Here is a 26,894-nt window from a genome sequence, read left to right as displayed (position 1 = left end):
CCTCAGTCCTCCCCATCATTAGGGTCTTTTCCAGCGAGTCAGCTCTTTGCATCAGGTGGCCAAAGTATTGGAGCTTCAGCTTCAACATCAGTCCTTCTAATGAATATTTAGGATTTGATTGGCCCAATACTACTAGGTTGGTATAAAAGTAATTGCAGTTTTGAACCATGAATTTTAAATTATTATAACTAGGCTCAAACACATCTGTGTTAATCAAAATATTAACCATTACCATCAACACATTTTTGCCAAAGAGAAATAAGTTTGTTTATTCCTGTAGCATAAAAGTGCATGTTTCAGGATTCAAAAAACTCTTGGAATGCATTTTCCGCCTCCTGCTGGTTGTGGAAGTTGTTTTCCTGACAAAAAGTTGTTGAGATGCCTGAAGAAATGGTAGTCATGAGAACTCAGGGGAATAAGGCGGATGAGGCAAAACGTCATAGCCCAATTCGTTCACTGTTGAAGCATTGGTTGTGGGATGTGCAGTCGGGCATTGTCGTAGAGAAGAATTGGGTCCATTCTGTTAACCTGCTGCAGATGTTGCCATTTTCAGTGCATCTCATTGATTTGCTGAGCATACTTCTCAGATGTAATGATTGTGTCAGGATTCAGGAAGTTGTAGTGGATGAGACTGGCAACAGACCACCAAACAGTGACCATAACCTTCTTTGGGTGAAAGTTTGACTTTGGGAAGTGCTTTGGAGCATCTTCTCTGTCCAGCACTGAGTTGGTCATCACCAGCTGTCATATAAAATCCACTTTTTATTGCACATCACAATCCAATGGAGAAACTGTTCATTGTTTTTGCATAGAATACGAGAAGATTTCACTTTAAAATGATTTTTTTGCCTTGTGGTCAGCTCATGAAGCACCCACTTATTGAGCTTTTTTACCTGTCCAGTTTGTTTCAAATGCCAAATGACGATACAATGGTTGACAGTGAGTTCTTTGGCAACTTCTCGTGTAGTTGTAATAGGATCAGCTTCGATGATCCTCTCAACTGCTTGTTGTCAACTTCTAGTGGCAGGCCACTGTGGTGTTCATCTTCAAGACCCTCCCCTCCTTTGCAAAACTTCTTGAACCACCACTGCACTGTATGTTCATTAGCAGTTCCTGGGTAAAATTCGTTGTTGATGTTGCTAGTTGTCTCCACTGTTTTACGATCCATTTTGAACTCGAATTTAAAAAAACACTCAAATTTGCTTTTTGTCTAACATCATTTCTATAATCTAGAATAAATATAAAATAAACAGAAAGTAATAACTCATTAGCAAAAAAACATAAAGTGAGAAATGTGCATTAAAATAATGTATAACATAACCACATTTACTTAAGAATGTATTCCAATATCAAATGGCAAATTTCAAAACCTCAGTTACTTTTGCACCAGCCTAATAAATCCACCCAAAAATTGGGTTATATAGTCACTTGGTATCATGCAGATTAATATACACAAGATGTAAGTTCAGTTCAGTCACTCAGTTGTGTCTGACTCTGCGACCCCATGAACCGCAGCAGGCCAGGCCTCCCTGTCCATCACCAACTCCCAGAGTTTACCCAAACTCATGTCCATTGAGTCGGTGATGCCATCCAACCATCTCATCCTCTGTCGTCCCCTTCTCCTCCTACCCTCAATCTTTCTTAGCATCAGGGTCTTTTCAAATGAGTCAGCTCTTCGCATTAGGTGGCCAAAGTATTGGAGTTTCAGCTTCAACATCAGTCCTTCCAATGAACACCCAGGACTGATCTCCTTTAGGATAGACTGGTTGGATCTCCCTGCTGTCCAAGGGACTCTCAGGAATCATCTCCAACACCACAGTTCAAAAGCATCAATTCTTCGGCACTCAGCTTTCTTTATAGTCCAGCTCTCACATCCGTACATGACTCCTGGAAAAACCGTAGCTTTGACTAGAACTTTGTTGACAAAGTAATGTCTCTGCTTTTGAATATGCTATCTAGGTTGGTCATAACTTTCCTTCCAAGGAGCAAGCATCTTTTAATTTCATGGCAGCAATCACCATCTGCAGTGATTTTGGAGCCCAGAAAAATAAAGTCTGACACTGTTTCCCCATTTATTTCCCATGAAGTGATGGGACCGGATGCCATGATCTTAGTTTTCTGAATGTTGAGCTTTAAGCCAACTTTTTCACTCTCCTCTTTCACTTTCATCAAGAGATTCTTTGGTTCTTTTTCACTTTCTGCCATGAGGGTGGTGTCATCTGCATATCTGAGGTTATTGATATTTCTCCCAGCAATCTTGATTCCAGCTTGTGCTTCCTCCAGCCCAGCGTTTCTCATGATGTACTCTGCATATAAGTTAAATAAGCAGGGTGACAATATACAGCCTTGACATACTCCTTTTCCTATTTGGAACCAGTCCATTGTTCCATGTCCAGTTCTAACTATTGCTTCCTGACCTGCATTACAGGTTTCTCAAGAGGCAGATCAGGTGGTCTGGTATTCCCATCTCTTTCAGAATTTTCCACAGTTTATTGAGATCTACATAGTCAAAGGCTTTGGCATAGTCAATAAAGCAGAAATAGATGTTTTTCTGGAACTCTCTTGCTTTTTTGATGATCCAGCAGATGTTGGCAATTTGATCTCTGGTTTCTCTGCCTTTTCTAAAACCAGCTTGAACATCTGGAAGTTCATGGTTCACGTATTGCTGAAGCCTGGCTTGGAGAATTTTGAGCATTACTTTACTAGTGTGTGAGATGAGTGCAATTGTGCAGTAGTTTGAGCATTCTTTGGCATTGCCTTTCTTACATAAGGGGGCATGTGAATTCTTCTTGTTTCATCCAAGGTAAGTTTCTTCTTGAGCATTTTAAAGAGAAGTTTTAGTCAGGACATTTTACATACAAGAAAATCAATACATAAAGTCTTGGTCCCAATACAAAACACTCTAGTTAATATTATGCAGATTGCCAGAATGCTATAGTACTGACTAAGCCTTTACTTTCAAAATAAGAGTTCTCAGATTTGCTCTTAGCTGCAACTTTTCTTACTATTCATTCTCGGAGTTGCAACCCTCAGTACGTGGCAATTTGAATAAATGCTGTGAACTGCCATTTCCACATTTAAAAAACCAAGCACTTTCTTTACAGCTTACTCTGACGTTTTTCTTCTCTTTGGCAGCAGGAATTTTGCTGGAGCTGGTGAATGTCTATTTATGTACAACTATCTATTGTATCAATATGTATACAAATTGAAGAAAAGTTATAAACACCTTCTCCAGGTTAGAAAAATGGTCGTCTGGTGTTGGATATGAATGGGCTATTTGCAGTATAACCTTGCATGCACTCACAGAAAATTTACCGGCCTATCCACTGATTGCATGCAGAAGCTTATGTAAAAACCTATTGCTTTTCCATTTAAAATTATCACAAGGAAAATAACAGCCATTCATATTTACATATATATTTTCCTATTTTTTTAATAAGTTATAAATTTTTTCTCTATTTTGAAAGAGCTAAGATCCACATGCGCAGTCATAAAATGCTACATGATAATAACAGTCACAATTCCAAGTAACTACAGTGTGCCAGCCAAGCTCTGTCTTTCCCATTCACTCATTCATGCGATCATTTGGTAAATTTCCTTGGGCACATAGTCTGTGCCAAGCATTGGGCCAGGCTTAGACGACACCTGGACACAGGAAAATGGGCAGGTGCATCCCGCGCACTTAGCTTTCTTTTGTTCAAGGAGATCACTAGTGAAAATACAAGTTCATAAATGACCGAGATCTTTGTGAATCAAAGCCTACTGGGAAATAATGGAAGGCATCTACCAGAATGGTCTACTGAGCCTTCTGCACATGTGACACTGGAGCTGAGACAAGGGACGACAGGAGCTCACAAGACACAGAGGGCCCAGGACAGCTGGTCAGTGCAGCACAGGCAGGCTCGAGGGTCAAAAATACCTCCTCAGACTAAGGAAGTCGGTGAGGCTGGAGCTGAGTAAACAGGGGAGGGTGGTGTGAGATGAAGCTTGGCTGGGAAGATGGTTAGTGGCCAAGTCACACAGGCCCTGCAGGTCAGTGAAAGGAGCTGACTTTCATACTCTGTACAAAGGGACCCCACTGAGTGAGTTCCAGTAGGGGATGGCTTGATTGGGTTTATACTTTAAAAGATAACGTGGCATCCCTTCTATGTGGAATATAAAAAGAAATGAGCTTACAAAACAGAAAGAGACTCATAGACTTAGAGAATGAATTTATAGTTGCCAGGGGAAGGATAGAGGGAAGGGATAGTTAGAGAGTTTGGGATCAATATGTATACAATGCTACATTTAAAATGTATAGCCAGCAAGGGCCTACGGCACAGGGAGCTCTACTCAATGTCATGTGGCAGCCTGGATGGGAGGGAAGTTTGGGGGAGAGTGGATACATGTATATGTGTGGCTGAATCCCTTTGCTGTCCACCTGAAACAATCACATCATTGTTACCCAGCTATATACCCTAATACAAAATAAAAAGTTAAAGGAAAAAAAAAAAAAGATAATTTATGTGAATGACTTCCCTCACCTCCCATATCTTATTCCTCAAAGTAGGCCTGATTATTAACATTTCACAAAAGAGGAAAAGTATCACATAGGTAGCAATTGCCCGAGCCCAGCACTTGACCTGCCTCCATCAGTCCTCATGCTGGGCCATTCTGTTCCCAGGTCCTAACTGTGCACCTCACCTGCTTCCCTGAAACATGCCCTGCCCAACAAGTCAGGTGTAATACCTACATTCTCTCTTCTCAGCTCACGTAAAGCACAGTCTATGTACAATATTGTGTTAGCTTCAGGTGTATAGCAAAGTGATTCAATTATGTATATTTCTCAGATTATTTTCTATTATAGGTTATTATTGTTCAATCACTCAATTGTGTCTGACTCTCTGAGACCCCCCATGGACTGTAGCCTACCAGAATCCTCTGTCCATGTGATTCTCCAGGCAAAAAGCCTGGAGTGGGTTGCCATTTCCTTCTCCATGAGATCTGCCCAACCCAGGGATTGAACCCACGTCTCCTGCATTGGCAGGCAGATTCTTTACCACTGAGCCACCAGGGAAACCCATTATAGGTTATTGCAAGATATTAAATATAGTTCCACTTTATATAGTAAATCCCTGCTGCTTATCTATTTAATGTATAGTAGTTTGTATCTATCATTCTCAGACTTGTAATTTATACCCTTAACCCCCACTCCCTTTCCCCTTTCCCCAAAGTTTGTTTGCTATGTTTGTGAGTCTATTTGTTTTGTATATAGAACCATTTCATTTTTTTTAGATTCCACTTATAAGTGATATCATACAATATTTGTCTTTTTCTGACATATTTCACTTAGTATGATACTCTCTAGGTCCATCCATGTTACTGCAAATGGCAATCTTTCATTCTTTTTGTAGCTGAGTACTATTCCATTTATATATATGTGTGTGTGTGTGTGTGTGTGTGTGTGTGTGATATATATGTAATGGAATACAAATCTTCTTAAACCACTCATCTGTTAATGGGCTTTTGGATTGTTTCCATGTCTTGGCTTTTGCAAATAATGCTGCTGTGAACACTGGGGTATGTGTATCTTTTTTATTAGAGTTTTCATCTTTTCCAAATATATGCCCAGGAGTGGGATTGCTAGATCTTATGGTGGTTCTATTTTTAGTTTTTAAGAAACTTTCACATTGTTTCCCATAGTGACTGCACCAATTTACATTCCCACCAACAGGTCAGGAGGATTCCCTTCTCTCCACACCCTCTCCAGAATTTATTATCTGTAGACTTTTTGATGATGGCCATTCTGACTTATGTGAGATGATACTTCATTGTGGTTTTAATTTGCATCTCTATAATAATTAGCCATGTTGAGCATCTTTTCATGTGCCTGTTGGCCATCTGTATGTCTTCTTTGTTTGTTTTTTATTTTAATTTATTTATTTTAGTTGGAGGCTAATTACTTTACAATATTATAGTAGTTTTTGCCATACATTGATATGAATCAGCCGTGGGTTTACATGTGTTCCCCCTATCCTGAACCCGCCTCCCACCTCCCTCCCCATCCCATCCCTCAGGGTCATCCCAGTGCACCAGCCCTGAGCACCCTGTCTCATGCATCGAACCTAGATGATCTGTTTCATATATGATAATATACATGTTTCAATACTATTCTCTTAGATCATCCCTCCCTTGACTTCTCCCACAGAGTCCAAAAGACTGTTCTATACATCTGTGTCTCTTTTGCTATCTCGCATACAGGGTTAACATTACCATCTTTCTAAATTCCATATATATGTGTTAGTATACTGTATTGGTGTTTTTCTTTCTGGCTTACTTCACTCTGTATAATAGGCTCCAGTTTCATCCACTTCATTAGAACTGATTCAAATGTATTCTTTTTAATGGCTGAATAATATTCCAATGTGTATATGTACCACAGCTTTCTTATCCATTTGTCTGCTGATGGACATCTAGGTTGCTTCCATGTCCTGGCTATTATAAACAGTGCTGCAATGAACATTGGGGTACACGTGTCTCTTTCAATTCTGGTTTCCTCGGTGTGTATGCCCAGCAGTGGGATTGCTGGGTCATATGGCAATTCTATTTCCAGTTTTTAAGGAATCTCCACACTGTTCTCCATAGTGGCTGTACTAGTTTTCATTCCCACCAACAGTGTCAGAGCGTTCCTTTTTCTCCACACCCTCTCCAGCATTTATTGTTTGTAGATTTTTGGATAGCAGGCATTCTGAGTGGTGTGACATGGTACCTCATTGTGGTTTTGATTTGCATTTCTGTAATAATGACTGGAGAATGCCAGGGACGGGGGAGCCTGGTGGGCTTCCGTCTATGGGGTCGCACAGAGTCGGACACGACTGAAGCGACTTAGCAGCAGCAGCAGCAATAATGACTGATGTTGAGCATCTTTTCATGTGTTTGTTAGCCATCTGTATATCTTCTTTGGAGAAATGTCTGTTTGGTTCTTTGGCCCATTTTTTCATTGGGTTATTTATTTTTCTGGAATTGAGCTTCAGGAGTTGCTTGTAAAAAAAAAAAAAAGGAGTTGCTTGTATTTTTTTGAGATTATTTCTTTGTCAGTTACTTCATTTTCTATTATTTTTTCCCATTCTGAAGGCTGTCTTTTCACTTTGCTTATAGTTTCCTTCATTGTGCAAAGGCTTTTAAGTTTAATTAGGTCCCATTTGTTTATTTTTGCTTTTATTTCCATTACTCTGGGAGGTGGGTCATAGAGGATCCTGCTGTGGTTTATGTTGGAGAGTGTTTTGCCTATGTTTTCCTCTAGGAGTTTTATAGTTTCTGGTCTTACGTTTAGATCTGTAATCCATTTTGCATTTATTTTTGTGTATGGCATTAAAAAGTGTTCTAGTTTCATTCTTTTACAAGTGGTTGACCAGTTTTCCCAGCAGCACTTGTTAAAGAGATTGTCTTTTCTCTATTGTATATTCTTGCCTCCTTTTTTCAAAGATAAGGTTTCCATAGGTGTGTGGATTTATCTCTGGGCTTTCTATTTTGTTCCAGTGATCTATATTTCTGTCTTTGTGCCAGTACCATACTGTCTTGATGACTGTACCTTTGTAGTAGAGCCTGAAGTCAGGCAGGTTGATTCCTCCTGTTCCACTCTTCTTTCTCAAGATTGCTTTGGCTATTTGAGGTTTTTTGTATTTCCATACAAATTGTGAAATTATTTATTCTAGTTCTGTGAAAATTACCGTTGGTAGCTTGATAGGGATTGCATTGAATCTATAGATTGCTTTGGATAGTATACTCATTTTCACTATGTTGATTCTTCCAATCCGTGAACATGGTATATTTCTCCATCTATTTGTGTCCTCTTTGATTTCTTTCATCGGTATTTTGTATGTCTTCTTTAGAGAAATATCTATTTAGATTTTTGCCCATTTTTTGATTGGATTGTTTGGGTTTTTGATATTGAGTTGTATGAGCTGTTTGTTTATTTTGGACATTAACCCCTTTTCAGTTTCACATTTGCAAATATTTCCTCCCATTCTATAGATTGTCTTTTTGTTTGTTGGTGGTTTCCTATGGTCCCTTTGTCAGTGAAATACTGTATTAGCCAAAACTCAGTGTCCATTTTCCTAAAATGTTGAGGCAAATTTGATTTCAGTTCAGTTCAGTCGCTCAGTCGTGTCCAACTCTTTGTGACCCGATGGACTGCAGCATGCCAGGCCTCCCATTGACTTGGTGGTGCCATGCAACCATCTCATCCTCTGTCATCCCCTTCTCCTCCTGCCCTCAATCTTTCCCAGCATCAGGGTCTTTTCAAATGATGAAGACCATCCCCAAGAAAAAGAAATGCAAAAAAGCAAAATGGTTGTCTGAGGAGACCTTACAAATAGCTGTGAAAAGAAGAAAAGCAAAAGACAAAGGAGAAAAGGAAAGATATACCCATTTGAATGCAGAGTTTCAAAGAATAGCAAGGAGAGATAAGAAAGCCTTCCTTAGTGATCAGTGCAAAGAAATAGAGGAAAACAATAGAATAGGAAAGACTAGAGATCTCTTAAAAATATTAGAGATACCAAGGGAACTTTTCATGCAAAGATGGGCACAATAAAGGACAGAAATGGTATGGACCTAACAGAAGCAGAAGATATTAAGAAGAGGTGGCAAAAATACACAGAAGAGCTATACAAAAAAAGATCTTCACAATTCAGATAATCACAATGGTGTGATCACTCACCTAGAGCCAGACATCCTGGAAGGCAAAGTCAAGTGGGCCTTAGGAAGCATCACTATGAACAAAGCTAGTGGAGGTGATGGATTTCCAGGTGAGCTATTTCAAATCCTAGAAGATGATGCTGTGAAAGTGCTGCAGTAAATATGCCAGCAAATTTGGAAAACTCAGCAGTGACCATAGGACTGGAAAAGGTCAGTTTTCATTCCAATCCCAAAGAAAGGCAATGCCAAAGAATACTCAAATTTGATTTACCCCTCCTTGATTTACTCATGCACATTTTGGTAGCAATGTTCTATGCAGTGCATTTGTTTCATCCAGTTTGGCTTTGCATTCCTGGACCAGCAGCTCTTGCCCTCGCTAATGTGCAGCAGCATCAGGTCAGCTACTTCTCAGTGCTCTCACTCCAGGCCCTACTCTGCACACAAGCCAGGGATGCATGACACCTGCCCCACATCAGGCACAGGGCTCGGTGGTGAGAGCCCAGCGATGAGCACAACAGATCAAAGTAAAGTATTCCATAATACTTGAGAGGCTTGAAACTATACTCACTAAAATTAGCTGCTTCTCACAGAACATAATCAAAAAATAGAAACAGCCAGTGAACATTGGCTCCACCCATGAGACTGAGTCACAGGATTAACAATGTTCCTCTCCTCTCAATTACATTTTTACTTAAATGAATTATATACCATCTAACCCAGCATACTAGTTAATATGACATCAGACCTGGACAAAAATTGAAGTTAACCCACAAGAAAAAAAAAAAGAACTCAGTTGTAGTAGCATATTCTGACCTTCATACTTGAAAATGACAATACAGACACACTGCCAGCTGGACACCAAATTTTCTTCAGGAACAAAGATACAAATGGCACCTTGCTATCAAGTAGATACTATGTGACACATGCTGTGCTCGGTATTTTACATATATTTCTATTCATCATCACAATAACCCTACAAAGTAAGATTTAGCCCCATTTTCTGCACAGTCTCTAGGCAGACTATATGACTTGAAGTCTAAGAGACCAAGAAGAGGCTGGTGGTTGCAGAGGGAGAGCTGAGACCCCTCACTCTCTCATTCCAAAGTTTGTAGGCTTTTCTCTACCCTGAGTGACTATCAAGTTTTATATCTTTAGACCTGCAACCTCTTATCCTCAGTAAAATTCTATGCCAACTCTTACAAATTAGCTAGCCAAGAGTAAAGCTGTTCTGGTTAAATGAAGCTGGGGTTGAGGGACAGAAGGCTGCTCACCACCAGAGGCTGGCCCTAGACCCTCAGAGGACTCTGGGGCCTGCAGAATGTTTGAGGAGCTCCCCTCTGTGCCATGCTGTTTAGCTGCTCGCATGCTTTGCCTGGTCATATGGAACCAGTGACAGACCTTCCCGCAGTTAGATCTGCTCGGTGACAGGCCACTCTACTGTGGAAAAACATGCGTATTGAGGGTCACAGGAAAGGGATCATTGGGTGCCGCAGACACAGGCTGGATTAGACCTGGATGAACTAACTTTTCAGTTTTACTCTCTATAAAGAGAGAAGTTGGAGATATTTCAGAGGAAAGAGTCACCAAGCGGTTGAAAGAGAGGGCAGGAGATAGTAGCCGCAAAGAGTGAATTTGACATGAAAGATATGGGCATGTTCACCCCATGATGGGTGTCAGGCATGGGCAGTGATTCCAGAACAAGAATGGAGATACCATGTCACCCTAGAGGAATTTAATCTGAACAGGGAGCATTACCAAACTCTTAGATTGTTTAGGCAAACAATTTCTTTCCAATGAGAAATTTAAAAGCAGGAAGCAAAGGTTTATAAGTAGGTTTTGGAGAAGATCATGAAGGCTTCTTCAGCATCTGTGCTTGCACAGGCACCAAGGGGAACATTAAAGAACCTCTGAGGCACCACCAGTGTTGCACAGAAAGAGTCCTCAGAGGGCAGAAATATCCCCAGGCACTCAGGGCAGCTCCATCTGGGTTCAGATTCCAGATTTCTCACTTCCTAACTGCTTGCCTTTATGCCCGTTTTTCAGCTATTTAAAGTCTCAGTTTACTCGTGTATCAAATAGTAGATAATGGGACCCACATCATTAGCTTTCCATAAAAATAAAATAGGAAACTCTTATATAAACTGCATGGTTTGACATCTTGAACACAGGAAAGTACTTAATAAATACCAGCAATTATTATTCTTATTATCAAGTTTATTTTTAACATTATTGATAGGTGCACAAAGAACCAGGAAACTTTTGTGTATGATTCAGGATTTAGCTGGATCATATTCTAGGTGTCTACATAGCTGCTTTGATAAAAAGAAAAATTTTAAGTGGCATTAACATAAGAAAAACTTGCTTCATAGATATATTCTTTTATAAAGATAAAAAATGATGTAAACATTTTTAAAAATCACCTATGTGGGTTCCTTAATTGAAATGGTCTTTATGACCCTTTAATCGAGGAAGCCTTCAAAGAGTCTGAGGACTAAGAATATATGCCATTGTGGAGCCTATGGCTTCTGGGCTGGAGTGGTTTTACATGCTATTTAAGGTCATTTGAGGACTTCCCTGGTGGCTCAGATGCTAAAGCATCTGTCTACAATGCAGGAGACCTGGGTTCAAGCCCTGGGTTGGGAAGATCCCCTGGAGAAGGAAATGGCAATCCACTCCAGTACTATTGCCTGGAAAATCCTATGGACAGAGGAGCCTGGTAGGCTAGTCTGTGGGGTCCCAAAGAGTCCAACACGACTGAGCGATTTCACTTTCACTTTCACTTAAGGTCATTTGGGGTTGGTCTAAGTAAAGCTTGCCATGCCATGCTATGCTATGCTATGCTAAGTCATTTCAGTCGTGTCCGACTCTGTGCGACCCCACAGACGGCAGCCCACCAGGCTCCCCCGTCCCTGGGCTTCTCCAGGCAAGAGATAAAGCTTAAGGAATCAGTTTTTACATAGACTCAGAAACTCCTCTACCTAAGTCTCAACAGATTGAAAAACAATGTATAACTTTAAAGCAATTGGAACTAGTTTCATTTTACCACATAGACCAGAATTAATATTCCCAAAATGAATGTTGCATTGAAAGGTGTCACCTAGGGAGGCTACAAACTTATTTTATTATTGCCTCCAGAGTTCAAAAGATTTTTGAAACTTCTCTTTTAAAACTGTACTCAGCAAATTATGAGCCACTAGCAAATCAATCTTGTAACATTGTTTTAACACCTCATTCTTTTTCTCAAATATCACCCATGTACATCGCACAGACTTGGCTGCCAGTGACTATTAGCTGTTTCCAAAAAACAAATTCACCACCCAAAGACAGAGAGCTGGCTAAGGATATGTAAAGTGGCGTCTCATGGGTGCTGGGAAGAATCCTATAGGGAAGTTCCCCGATATTTATTCCAAGTAAAAGCAGCATTATTGAAATAAGCATACAGCTGCTCGGAAGCCCCAGCCTGGAAAGAGACAACATTTGGACAAGTATGTTCTGGTATGTTCAGTATAAGTAATCAGATTCATGATTTCAAGGTCACACATCAAGTTGGAGGTTTTGTCTCTGATTTGAGCCAAAACTTACAGAGTTGATGGAATCTTTTTATAATGTACGGTAAAAGACAATGTTGAACTAAATCTGATAGAGCGCCTGATGAACTATGGATGGAGGTTCGTGACATTGTACAGGAGACAGGAATCAAGACCATCCTCAAGAAAAAGAAATGCAAAAGAGCAAAATGGTTGTCTGAGGAGGCCTAACAAATAGCTGTGAAAACAAGGGAAGCGAAAAGCAAAGGAGAAAAGGAAAGACATATCCATTTGAATGCAGAGTTCCAAAGAATAGCAAGGAGAGATAAGAAAGCCTTCTTCAGTGATCAGTGCAAAGAAATAGAGGAAAACAATAGAATGGGAAAGGCTGGAGATCTCTTCAAGAAACTTAGAGATACCAAGGGAACATTTCATGCAAAGGTGGGCTCAATAAAGGACAGAAATGGTATGGACCTAACAGAAGCAGAAGATATTAAGAAGAAGTGGCAAGAATACACAGAAAAACTGTACAAAAAAGATCTTCACGTCCCAGATAATCACGATGGTGTGATCACTGACCTAGAGCCAGACATCCTGCAATGTGAAGTCAAGTGGGCCTTAGAAAGCATCACTACAAACAAAGCTAGTGGAGGAGATGGAATTCCAGTTGAGCTATTTCAAATCCTGAAAGATGATGCTATAAAAGTGCTGCACTCAACATGCCAGCAAATTTGGAAAACTCAGCAGTGGCCACAGGACTGGAAAAGGTCAGCTTTCACTCCAATCCCAAAGAAATGCAATGCCAAAGAATGCTCAAACTACCGCACAATTGTACTCATCTCACATGCTAGTAAAGTAATGCTCAAAATTCTCCAAGCCAGGCTTCAGCAATACATGAACCATGAACTTCCAGATGTTCAGGCTGGTTTTAGAAAAGGCAGAGGAACCAAAGATCAAATTGCCAACATCTGCTGGGTCATCGAAAAAGCAAGAGAGTTCCAGAAAAACATCTCTTTCTGCTTTATTGACTATGCCAAAGCCTTTGACTGTGTGGATCACAATAAACTGTGGAAAATTCTGAAGGAGATGGGAATACCAGACCACCTGACCTACCTCTGTGGAAAATTCTGAAAGAGATGGGAATACCAGACACCTGACTTGCCTCTTGAGAAACCTGTATGCAGGTCAGGAAGCAACAGTTAGAACTGGACATGGAACAACAGACTGGTTCCAAATAGGAAAAGGAGTACGTCAAGGCTGTATACTGTCACCCTGCTTATTTAACTTATATGCAGAGTACATCATGAGAAACGCTGGGCTGGAAGAAGCACAAGCTGGAATCAAGATTGCCGGGAGAAATATCACTAACCTCAGATATGCAGATGACACCACCCTTATGGCAGAAAGTGAAGAGGAACTAAAAAGCCTCTTGATGAAACTGAAAGTGGAGAGTAAAAAGGTTGGCTTAAAGCTCAACATTCAGAAAATGAAGATCATGGCATCTGGTCTCATCACTTTATGGGAAATAGATGGGGAAACAGTGGAAACAGTGAAAAACTTTATTTTGGGGGGCTCCAAAATCACTGCAGATGGTGACTGCAGCCATGAAATTAAAAGACACTCCTTGGAAGGAAAGTTATGACCAACCTAGATAGCATATTCAAAAGCAGAGACATTACTTTGCCAACAAAGGTCCGTCTAGTCAAGGCTATGGTTTTTCCAGTGGTCATGCATGGATGTGAGAGTTGGACTATGAAGAAAGCTGAGCGCCGAAGAATTGATGCTTTTGAACTGTGGTGTTGGAGAAGACTCTTGAGAGTCCCTTGGACTGCAAGGAGATCCAACCAGTCTGTCCTAAAGGAGATCAGTTCTGGGTGTTTATTGGAAGGACTGATATTGAAGCTGAAACTCTAATACTTTGGCCACCTGATGCAAAGAGCTGACTTATTTGAAAAGACCCTGATGCTGGGAAAGATTGAGGGCAGGAGGAGAAGGGGATGACAGAGGATGAGATGGTTGGATGGCATCACCGATTCAATGGACATGGGTTTGGGTGGACTCTGGGATTTGGTGATGGACAGGGAAGCCTGGCGTGCTGCGGTTCATGGGGTCGCAAAGAGTTGGACACAACTGAGCCACTGAACTGAACTAAATTAAGAAAGTTCTCAGTCTATTTCCATGACCAATAATAAATACAATCTTCAGTTCAATTAAAAGGGACTAAATTCAAAACAAATCATTTCTTTTTACAAGATGAGTGTAACTTATAGAATTCATGCCAAGGAGAGCTATTGAGACACTGAATTTGAAAATAGAATGGATCAATTTATGACTGTTCACATAAAATTTGCAGCTCTGTAAGCCCAGACCGTGATTTAAAGATAATAAAATCTCATGCTTCAGGGTGTAAGCTAATCACCTGCAAGTACCAAGAAGAATTTTCCTTCCAAAAGTAACAATGCGCAAGTGAGTAAGTGCATAAATTTTGTTTAATTTCCAATGCATCATGTATTGGTCAGTGCTGGAAACAAGAATCAAATTAGATGGACTATTAATCTGATTTGGTTCAGCAACTCCTATATTGTTGCATCCACTGAGCTTTATGTCTTATGTTTATGCTTTGCTATTTTAAATAACAATTGCTTTGTCAATCTTTCATTTTTATAGCACTTATCATCCTAGAAAGGGAACATTTATACACTATGCAATATTATCTTCATAATACAAAGTAAATGGGATTGAAATTATCTCGGGCAATCAACAACTTGATTAATATGAAGTAGTTTGATATTTATAGAGTTGTATCCTTTGTGAAAGACTACTGGAGAGACCCAAAATGTCTCTCCCTGCCCCCCTCCCTGAACACACACACACACCATTTTGCTTATAGAAAACATCTTTTAGAATCAGTGGCCCAAAAGAAAGCAGGAACTAGAACTTACTCATAAACCAGTAACAAGTACACACTCACCCCCATGAAAATGCCACATTCAAGGGCTGATTTTCAGTTGTGTATACACTGATAGGATTACACTTGGCAGGTGACTGACACAAAACACACACCACTGAGTTAAAGTGGTTAATGCATTTGGAATTAGAAACAAATTGAAATGATTTCGTTTGAATGAGAAAGTAATTCTAGTTTCTGAATGGAAGGCATAATGATCTTCATATACAGTATCGTTATTTGCAAAATGAGATCGCAAAAGAATCTGACACGACTTAGCAACTAAAGCAACAACAACAAGCCTTGCTTTCATAGTTTAATTCAAAGAAAATGATGGTGCGAGTGTATTAAACTTAGGATTTCTTCATATTTCCATTTAATCAGGTTATGCATTCATGACACTTTGCTATGGAAAATGAACTTGCTTTGCCTGTCTTCCAAAACAGTGAAACAACTCTGTGTCTGTTTATTAGTCTGAGTAAGAATTAATGAGAAGTGAGGCCCAAGCAAATTTTTCCCTGCCTAAATGAGTGGATCTCTACATAAAGATACAAATTCTCAAGATAGGGGTGAAACACAGTAAGCTTCCCTGCTTCCTGCCATCCATCCCGGCCCAGTGGGGAGCAGAGCCCACGGGATCCAACTAAAGAGCAAAGCTAGGCTTGTAATCTCCCACTTCTTCCGAAAGGGTGTGGTTCACGATGAGAGCAGACAGTAAAGAACAATCTGATATTCTGTGAGTTTTCAAAGATTTGAAAACCTACTCCCTAGAGGAATGGTATGTCTCATCAGGAGTCTCAGCAAGGGCAACAGTGACTGCTCCCAGTATTGTTCAAGGACAGTCGTTCAGGCACTCAGCAAATGTGTTTGTTTTCTCTGTACTTGGCACTGAAACAGACGCATGGGACACATAAGACTCCAGTCCCAACCTTTAAACAGTCCTTTCCTGGGAATTCCCTGGTGGTCCAGTGCTTAGGATTCAGCACTCTCACTGCCAGGGCCCAGTTTCAGTCCCTGGTGGGGGAACTAAGATCCTGCAAGCCATGCAACCCCCCAAAAAACATCCTTCCCTGATGGTGCAGGAAATTATGGTGAAGAGAGAATGCAGGAAGAGAACCCCCAATGGAGTGCCTGCCATGCTTAGGCACATGGCTAGTTTCATTATTTATCTTGTTATATTCAATGACTTCAAAAGTGTAGGGAAAACATGTAACTTCCCAAAAATTTTTCTCTGTGTGTGTTAAAAATTGTTTCAAGTGTCTAAATCCTTAGTTTGGGAAATCTGTTTGACTTGTTATAGTCCTTGTAGTGATTAAAAAATACTACTCTTTCAAAGTAAGCTTAACAGTACTGATCTCTTCATGCTTTAGAATGGAGAAGACAAATGACAAACAAATGGCTGTATAGACAAAATGTTTGGTGTTTCAGTTCAGTTCAGTCGCTCAGTCACGTCCGACTCTCTGCAACCCCATGGACTGCTGCACACCAGGCTTCCCTGTCCATCACCAACTCCCAGAGCTTACTCAAACTCATGTCCATCAAGTCGGTGATGCCATCCAACCATCTCATCCTCTGTCGTCCCCTTCTCCTCCTGCCCTCAATCTTTCCCAGCATCAGGGTCTTTTCCAATGAGTCACTTCTTCACATCAGATGGTGAAAGGATTAGAGTTTCAGCCTCAGCATCAGTCCTTCCAATGAATATTCAGGTCTGATTTCCTTTAGGATTGCCTGGTTTGATCTCCTTGAAGTCCAAGGGACTCTCAAGAGCCTTCTCCAACACCACAGTTCAAAAGCATCAATTCTTAGGCACTCAGCTTTCTTTATAGTCCAATTCTCACATTCATACATGACTACTGGAAAAACCATAGCTTTGACTAGACAGATCTTTGTTGGCAAAGTGATATCTCGGCTTTTTAATATGCTGTCTAGGTTGGTCATAACTTTCCTTCTAAGGAGCAATCATCTTTTAATTTCATGGCTGCAGCAGCATCTGCAGTGATTTTGGAACCTAAAAACATAAACACTGTTTCCACTGTTTCCCCGTCTCTTTCCCATAAAGTGATGGGACCGGATGCCATGATCTTAGCTTTCTGAATGTTGACCTTTAAGCCAACTTTTTCACTCTCCTCTTTCACTTTCATCAAGAGGCTCTTTAGTTCTTCTTTGCTTTCTGCCATAAGAGTGGTGTCATCTGCGTATCTGAGATTATTGCTATTTCTCCCGGCAGTCTTGATTTTGTGTTTAGTTACCATGAGAAAAGAGAGTCTTCTCAAAGTTGGCAATGAAGTATCTCAAGTAGGTTTCTGTCTGTGTCTGTGTGTCTGTCTTTATCTCTACACAGTTTAGAAAGTGAAATTCAGGAGAATTTGATTCATGGTTTATTTTGAATTTTGCCTTACTGTGTCTGAAGAAAAGTGAAAGTGTTAGTCGCTCAGTCATGTCCAACTCTTTGCAGTTCCATGGACTGTAGCCTACCAGGTTCCTTTGTCCATGGAATTCTCCAGGCAGGAATACTGGAGTCAGTTGCCATTCCTTTCTCCAGGGAATCTTGTCAACCCAGGGATCACACCTGGTCTCTTGGATTGCAGGCAGGTTCTTTACTGTCTGCGCCACCAGGGAAGCCCTATGCCTTAGCAATTCTAGGCTACAGTTGAGAAGTTACCAGTTTGCTAATTCCTTCAGGAAATGGTGTCACCGTTCTTGGCCTAGAATATGAAATTCTCTATACAGATAGTATTCTGGTAAACATGAAACAAAAGATAATTTTGATATTACACCTAGATGGATGTAATTTAAGTATATATTTGGGGGCAATACAAATTAGTTTATTTGAGGCAAGAGATATGACTATTCAAATCGAAATTATGTTCTATTTGTCATTTTAGATATGTTTGTGTAATTTATTAATTCATCTTCTGAGTTAGTTTCCAATTGAAGACTATTTCAGTGAAATTACCCACTGAGGAAAGACTTCTCTGGTAGTCCCTCGGAAATTCACAGTGTGCATTACACACTGAAGGCTCTGACAAGTCCCGCAGGAGAGGAGCCCTCCTAACCTCCCTTGACCCAGTGCTCTTCCCACACATATTTTGTCATGGAAACTTGTTTTTGAAGGACATTTATTTTTCCACAAACCCCTCTAATACAGTTTGGAAACTGTGTAGGGGGCAAAGTCCCTAAATCTTTTTTTTGTCCCTAAAACTGCTCACCAGGACTGACTTCTGGTCCATGAAGCCAGCACACCTTCTTGCTGAGTGTCTGTACCTACTACAGTTAGTGATTTCTAAATGTAACATAGGTACTGGCCTGGCCAAAAATTCATTTGGCTTTTTTCCATAAGATGGTACCTAAAAACCTGGACAGACTTTTTAGCCAACCCAATATACTGCCTTTAGGCTTGTTTAAATATTGTTGAAATACCTAAGATGAATGTATGAACATATCTGAACATGTCTTTTTGTCTTCACATACACACACGTGTGCACACACACGCTCAGGATACCTGTCTACTGCTCTGTGTGCCTCATGTCACTAGATAATGATGTGATTATTGGCTCTAGAAATAAAAAGTGAAAACGTTTTACAATGACATATATTTTATAATTTTGATAGTATAGGAATTGTGAGTGATTTTTCTTCTGTTTAAAAAATTAAAGCAACTATAAAGCAAAAAGGAACATGCCCTAACATGTATTGATTTTTGTAGCTCTCTTGGTTGTTGTGTGATTGTTCCTTTCCTATATGAAGTTGGCACGGTGTGTGACTAAATATGAAATTAGCCCTTCCACAACTGGGAAAAGAAGTGAGAATGCAACACAATGAAAACACTTTCCCACGTGACTTAAACACACAGACAACAAGTACATAGTCTTCTTGGCATATATGGGATGGTTTTTGAGGCATATCACTGCAGTCTGTGTTATTCTGATGTAAAACAAGTCACTGTTTACACAGCCTGAGTTAACCCATTTGACCTTTTCCTTTAATTGTTCACTGCTCTGCATACCAGCAATAAGAGTTTTTAAATGGAAGAAAAAGAAAGAAAGAAAGTAAATGACTGAAGTTTTTTTTTTTTTTTTTATCAATTGAAAGTTCCTTTTAGGTACTACATTTAGTAAAACTCTTTTGATCCAAAGCCTTCCCTTGAAAATTTTCGTGAACAATTTTTGACCTGTTTCATGTTAATGCAGAAGACAGGGAGTCAATGTCTACTCCTGTTTCAGAAAACTGCATCACTACTGACACAGAAAAATATAATGAGAAGGTTCTTTGGAGGAGCTTGAATTCTTTAGGGCTCACCTTACTCTCTACTCTGCATGGAGTAATCAGGATCTCGCAGGACCCCACATCTCCATGGTTGATGTATTTTTAGAGACGTCATTCAGGTCATTCCTATGACCTGAGTATGAGAGAGTATGAGAGGCCACCAGTCCAGCACCCCAGCCTGGCCTCTTGCAGTCAGCACACATAATACATAACTGCTCATCCTGTGGCTATCACTCAATCCCCTACACTGTGGGGAGGAAACGAGTTGTGTTGCTGGCTGACTTGTGCAATGAAGTCCCTACATGGAGTTTCCTGTCGCCATGTGTGATGAACCAGGCTCCTGAAAGTGCCCGAGCTACACAGAGACTGAGCAGGGAGAGCCCAGGAAGGCCCTGCTGTGCTGGGTAACAAGAGGCTCGTGTTGACTTATTGGTGGAAGAAGCATGATATCAGAGGCACTGAATAAGGGCACAGATGCATCTTCAAGATCTTATTTTGACCAAGTGACTTTTTTCTCCAGAAGGAAATTTGGGCATCTTCTTTCTCCACCTGGTTTCACTACTTACCATTTGTTTTGCAGTCTCTTCCTCTCAGCAAAAGTAGGAGGCAGGTTCATGCCCAAGAAGAAACAACTTGGGGTTCACTCTTGATACTTGTCAACTTCCACTGAAATATCTAGTTTTTAAGTCAATTAAAAAGATATTAGGAAATGACCATTTGAAGGTGTGTAAAAAAATTCAGGGAAAATTATGTTAATTTATGATGGAGTCTAAAATTTCTAAGAGAGATTATTTTTATCCAGTTCATTATTGAGGACAATTCATCACCAACTCTCTTTAAAAATCAAGATGAGTTCTACGGTTACTTTGAAGATACATTAATGTGGTTTTATATGACTTCAGAAAGGTATTTTTGAACTCTTTCTTCCTTATCCAGTTCCATTAACCAACATTGTTTTCTTTGTGCAATATCTAATGTCAAGGTTCTTTGAGAATATAAAAAGGAAAAATAAAAGCGAAGCATGTAGTCAACAGATAAACTCCCTCACGGACTTCCCTTCCAAGTGAGCCACACGGGTAGTTCCCGGTAGGACACTGACTGCATCCGCCGCACGCACCCCTCATTTTCTCATCTTTGGATGATGAGAAAAGGCACCAAATTAGAGCTTAACATTTAAGCAAAGAAAAAATGTCAACGTACCTTGTTTTAGATTTCATAAAAGTGGTGGAATGGGCTCAGGCTTGCATAAGGTCATGTGGCAAGTGACAATGGAAGAGTTCTTGGAGTCAAGAGTAGGAACAGGTACTGATCCACGTGACCGTTCACAAGTGAACTCACAGAGCATCTTGCTAAGCAAAAGCAGCGCCTGGGTGTCCACCTCTTAACTCAGTTCCTGTTTGTTTCTCCACAGAGCTACAGCGAGCCTGTTGACGTGAAGACGGCTCAGCCTCCACAGCTGATCAATGCCAAGCCGCCGTCAGTGTTCCCCGGGCCCAGCCAGGCCCACTCAGCTCTGTACCTAAGTTCCCACTACCACCAACAACCAGGAATGAACCCTCACCTAACCGCCATGCATCCCAGTCTCCCCAGGAGCATAGCACCCAAGGCCAACAACCAAATGCCAGTGACTGTCTCTATAGCCAACATGGCCGTGTCCCCCCCTCCTCCCCTCCAGATCAGCCCCCCTCTTCACCAGCATCTCAACCTGCAGCAGCACCAGCCGCTCTCCATGCAGCAGCCCCTCGGGACCCAGCTCCCCATGCAGGTCCAGCCCGCCTTACACTCCCCCACCATGCAGCAGGTATGTGCGGGCCGGGCCCTGGGCTCCCCTCCAGAGGTGCTGGGGGGTCTGTTCCTCCAGTGGATTGGGTGGGGGTCCCATTCTTTTCTGTAAGTGGAGAGAGAATGGGAGATCTCTGCTTCCTGAAAATTAACTTGCATGGGTGAGTCAGGCAGCCTCACAGGATCACAACAGCTTCTGCCTTTCATAATCCCTGACTTCTTCCCCACAGTACCCATCTTTCTCGTCACTCTCCCTGTTTTCTGCCTTTGAGGGAGGCAGAAATTTGTTGTTTTCAGATGCCACTACTGCTTAAGATCTTTTTGGGGTTGAGAAGTCTGCCATATGTACATACATACACACACACACACACATATATATATATACACATATACATATATAATCAGTATATTATTCAGAAATGAGAAATTCTTGATGATATGCCTGTTGAATCCAACAAATCCTGCAAGATGAAATCAGGCCTACTATTTCTGGTCAGAAATATCAAATTTGGTACAACCTTAAGAGTCCTAAGAAATGAAAATGTTAACCTAACCAGAGTTTTATTTTAAAATGGATATCTGGCTTCTACATTAGAAAACACAGGAGGTTTAGAAGCCTCCATGTCTACCCCACAATTATGGAAACCATTTGTGTGCAATCTTAGCTTAACTTGTCTTTGAAATAATTTTCCTTCTGGATTTTAGTGTTATTTTAAAATTTGAGAATTAGGAGCAAATGATGTAAAGTAAACTGAATATAAAGCATTTAAAAATCCTAAAAATGTGTTTTTAAAAAAACAGGTCAAGGTAGAAACTACAAGGCATATTAAATTAACCTATCACTTTCCTAATCCAATGACTTATTCCCAGGTCTATAATTAAATATGCAGAGTCTTCCTATAAGAGTGATATAGGAGCCCTCTGATATAGTCTATAATTGGCCACAGTGGGGTGGAGGGGAGGCAGAAATAGGAATCAGATATACATAGTCCCAAATCCATTTTTATTATTGTTATTATAGACAGGATTTCTAAGAGGTGACAATTACAAACCTTAATACATTACCTTACCTCCTCTTTAATTTCAGAAAACTCACAGTGCAGGTCCTGACCTTGTCTTCATCTCACAGGTGAGGAGACAGAGCTCAGCAGAGTTGACTAACTTGCCCCAAGGTCAGAGCTAGAATTCAAACCTAGCTCTGTTCAGTAGTCAGATCCTGGACTCTTTTTTTTTTAATTGAAGGATAATTGCTTTACAGAATTTTGTTGTTTTCTGTCAAACCTCAACATGAATCAGCCATAGGTATACAATATCCTCCCTTGATTCTTAAATGCTAGGCCTGCTGCTTCTCACTGTTAATCGTTCTTGTCAATTCTTAATAGTTTCTCCTAAGACTTGGGAGGCTCTGTAAATCCTAGTTAGTTCTGAGATTAAATGATCATGGAGAGCAAAGGACTCATCTCTCTACCGAAGTCTTTGGTCCCCAAGCCAAGGATATTGATAAAGCTCAGATGACTGACTTACCTGTTCAACAGACGAGCTGTAAACTCACTGGAAAAGACCAACCTCCTTGTCTACGGCAGGTTTGTGACGAGTGAGTGACATTAATAGGGCCATGTTGTCCTTCTTTCCATCAGACATTACTCTTGATAAAAGAGACATTCGTGGGTTTCTTGCATTTTAATGAACCAATAGTGTTTGAAGAGCTGAGAGACCTTCGGTCGGGTGGGTTGACTTCTGCCTAAGGGCACTATCCAGTTGAGGGCCCATGTTTTGCTCTCAGTGCTGTAGTGAGAGGTGTTTTTTCCCAGAGGAAAAAATACAGAGTATGTGGTCCACTCCCCAGTTGGGGGCCAGAGCTCTGTGCAGAGAGAACACTTTTTATTAATCTATCCACTCAGAGACAGGTCATTGTCTATTTATACTCTGTACCTTAGATGAGCTGTGACCCTGAAGAGTTTTCAAACATTTCTGAATTACATAAGGCCACATTTGGAAACTCGGGAGATGTGTCTTTCCATATAGAATCTTAATAGGAAAAAATAGGGCAGATTACATTGGACAAGTTACTCATCAATATTTAAGTGAGTTCTATTAGTGTATCTCAGAAAGTTTTCTTATTGAGATGGTAGGGCTTGATTTTAACTTACATTAATAATAGAAGACAAAATGGCATGAACCCAAAATGGAGAGTCAGTGCAGCTGCAGAGACCATGGTAACTAAAATCACTATGATGCTTGATCATTGTACGTAGTCAATAAAATAACTACTGAAGATACAAGTTAACAAATGAAGGAATAAAAAAATGAGTTGCAGAAGCTTAAATATTAGAAGAAATTACAGGCTAGTTTGTAGACTCTCAAATCCTTAAAAGTTTTAAAATTTTTCATTTATTCAAAAAAGATTTGTTGAACCCCTTAACACATGCCAGACGCTGGCTGAAATTGAGCAACTTCTACCCCCATGGAGCTCACATCAGAGTTGGGGGTGGAATGGAGAGGGGGAGCAGTGGGAGTAAGATAAACAGGTAAGTTATTAGGATCCCATGGGGAAAATTAAACGGGGACAAACTGCAAGATGTGTGAAGGAATAGTAGGCCTTTGGCTGGGACGGATAAAGAAGGCATCTCTCAAGAGGAGGCAGCCTCTAGGAATCAGAGGGTGGGAAGGGAGTGGGGTGGATACTAGCAGCGAGCATAGCAAGGAGAAGGGACTCCTCTGGCCTGGAGGGCCAACTGGGAGGTACGTGGCTCATCCAGGACATGGAAAGGAGGCCAGTGGGGAGCATGGTCAGGAACGGAGAGTGATGGGCAGTGAGGTCAGAGTCAGGGCAGATCCCTGGAGAGAATCCTGCAGGTTAAGAAGACTGGAAGTCTCAACGAATTGATAATCCTAAAATCAGATCCAGAGTGTCCATCACGCCTCCATGTCACTCAGTTTATTACAATCACAGTGGTCTGTGGGGCCAATGTTCATGTCATCAAAGTGCGTTGTAGAAAGCTTATGGCTGGAATTTGACCTGTTGGATTCATCATCTTTATCAAGAAGGTGTTTGCTTCCTGGCCGTGTTCCCATTTTCAAACACCAAAAAAAGAAAAAGAGAAAGAAAGAGCAAGAAAGTTCATGGCTACTGTATTTTTACAGTAATGTTTCATATTTCAGCATTACTTTAGCTATTTTATTATCCTTTTGAAAATGAATGTATCCTAAAAATGATCGTATCATCCACTAGGAGTAATAGTTTTTTTTTTCTAGAATAATATTTTATACACTAAACCCATAGACCTGGGGTTTATTTTTTAGTCCAGTTTTCTTCCTTTTTTTCTGTTCACTATATTGCCGAATGAGGTCAAGAGAAAAAAATCATTAATATCTGTCAACTTCCTTTATAACCTCAAGAAAAAAATCTTTGTATGATATCACACAGACAGATTTTCAATTTCCTTGTGTAATAAACAGCTGCTTTAGGATTTGGGTGTAATTTAAAGGTTTAAAAAAAATCACATTGAGATTGATGAATAAATCAGTTGTGAAGACAAAAACATTGATGCCTGTTGAAAAGACCTCTCCAGACAGGCAGGAAATGAAATTAGTTCCCAGTAAAGTGTGGATACGAGGATCACGGTTTGGTATTGCTGCAGGCTTTTTTAGGACTTGATATGGTGGCACAACAAAACTGCGAGGGCTACAGAAATCTAATTAAAGAGCAAATGTCCCTTCTGACATCAAATTAATCTTTATCATGTTTCCTATTTTTATTTCAATCTGGCACCAGAAAATGAAATTTAAAATTCCAGGCATGCTACAAAACAGTTGGTGATTTTTCTCTTGAGCATTAAAATGCAAAATATTCAGTCTTGTTTAATTAGATCACTAAGCAAACATTTTTTCAAAACTTTCTATCATCATTGTTGTTTCATACTTGCAACAATAATAAAAATACCGTTATTTCTGGGTTTGACCTCAGCATCTCTTAATACAGTCGTCAGAAGAAAGCTTCATTTTCTAAATTGAAAGCAAGTAAAATTATGTTCTTCAGGCTTTGCTTGTCTTTTCCTCGGTCCACAGTTGTTTTAATACTAGTGATCTTAAATGTAGGCATTGAAGTTAGCTAAATTTTAAATCTTTGAGCTTCGTAGATAACACATCATTTTGGTTTTATAAACTGAAGTTACCCATTTAAGTCTTAAACTGATCACTTAAAAGTTTATGTTCTCCTGATAACCCTCTTTCCCAACTTTGAGGGGCCATGTTCATTGGATAGAAAAAAGCAATGGTCATTTCTCTTCTTTGATTGTGTGGTGTTGGATAGAAGCAGGTTGGTTTGTTTTTACTTATTTTTTGCTTTCTCATATGTTTCCATACCTTCACCTAACATGAGATATTTTCAACTACTCTAGTTTTAAGACTTATTTACTTTTAAGTTATGTTTTGTTGACTGTGCAAAAATCCAATGTGGAGAACTTTACATTGAAAAGATAGGAAAGCCTTGGTATTTACACAGTTATATTCCCCAGGCCTTTCGAAGAGTAGCATCAAATAGTTGATGGTAAAATTCATTTATTGGAAAACATGATTTATTGAGCCACTACTATGGACTTGACCCTGAGAATATCCAATAAGCAGCACACTCTCTGGTCACTGGGCAGCCCTGATGAGGGGCTGAAATAAAAATCAGCCTGAGGTTCCTCTCCCTGGGGACTTTTTCCTGCTTGTCTGCCTAGCATTACACAAGACACTTGGGAAGAGGTCCAGAAAACTGGACAGTAAGCCCCATTAAGACATTACAGGACCATCCTGAAACTCCATGCATGACAGACATACAAGACGGTCTAGAGAAAGAGTGGACGCCAGCCTGGAAAGCGTTGGAGTACCAAACATCCAGTTATATTCCTCTCACTTCTCACGCCCCCCTACTTTGGAAAATGTTTACGGCTGGAGCTGCAGGTGGTATCTACATAAACAAACTTCCGTCTCACAAACCAGTTGTTAGTTTAGGAAACACTGCTCTTTCTAGCTGTGTGAGGTCAAATAACCAAGCTGACTGAATACTCCACTTTTCAGTGATTTGTTTCCAGTCATTCAGTGCTCTGTCTTTCATGAGCAGCTTTGTTGGGAGTTTGCCTGGACATTGGCTTGAAGTCTTTATCCCTTGAATGGAAAATAATTTAATACCTTAAAGCCAATATTGAGAATTGAGGACATCTGATAATAGATGTCTTTGAGTCTTTACCCAGGGTACCTGCAAATGAATAAAAGTCCAAGGAAATAGCCTTAGTTCAAAATCAATTCTCTGATCATTCTGCTGAATTTTTTTAAAAGATAAAATCTCAACAATATTATTCCTTCAAAAGAAGCTCCCTGCAAGTAAATAGAAAATGATTTGTTTTTAAATCTCTTAGTTTTTCAGTGGGTAAAAACCATGTATGAAATCTGCTGCAAAAACAGACAACCATGAGATTAATTAAGTTGCTTTTTTTGGTCATTTCCAGCAAAGCTTGCTTATGCAGCTCTTGAATTCACCAGATAAGCTAAAAATAACTCTTAGCGTATAATGCTTTTTGTTTACCAGATATAGCTATCTACTTCAGAGATTCTGTCCTTGAATTTTTAATAGCTCTGCAAGGATTAAAAGTCAACACTTCACCACACCAGTGTGTTAAAAGAACCTTCCTGAAGTCTGATTATTATTTGCC

At 40.2% G+C, this 26,894-nt stretch overlaps 1 protein-coding gene across 1 annotated transcript in view; it reads left to right on the top strand.

Moving 5' to 3' along the window:
- Positions 1 to 26,894, top strand: part of TOX (thymocyte selection associated high mobility group box) — a 311,716-nt gene that overhangs the window by 281,576 nt on the left and 3,246 nt on the right. Inside the window, 1 exon segment of the mRNA NM_001102096.2 lies at positions 20,828 to 21,217. Coding sequence (NP_001095566.1) covers positions 20,828 to 21,217 — 390 coding nt within the window.

Source organism: Bos taurus, chromosome 14 (assembly GCF_002263795.3).
Source record: "Bos taurus isolate L1 Dominette 01449 registration number 42190680 breed Hereford chromosome 14, ARS-UCD2.0, whole genome shotgun sequence".
In the NCBI taxonomy this organism is placed as follows: Eukaryota; Metazoa; Chordata; class Mammalia; order Artiodactyla; family Bovidae; genus Bos; species Bos taurus.
The sequence above is the reverse complement of the archived record's forward strand: the minus strand, read 5'-3'. Positions and strand labels throughout refer to the sequence as shown.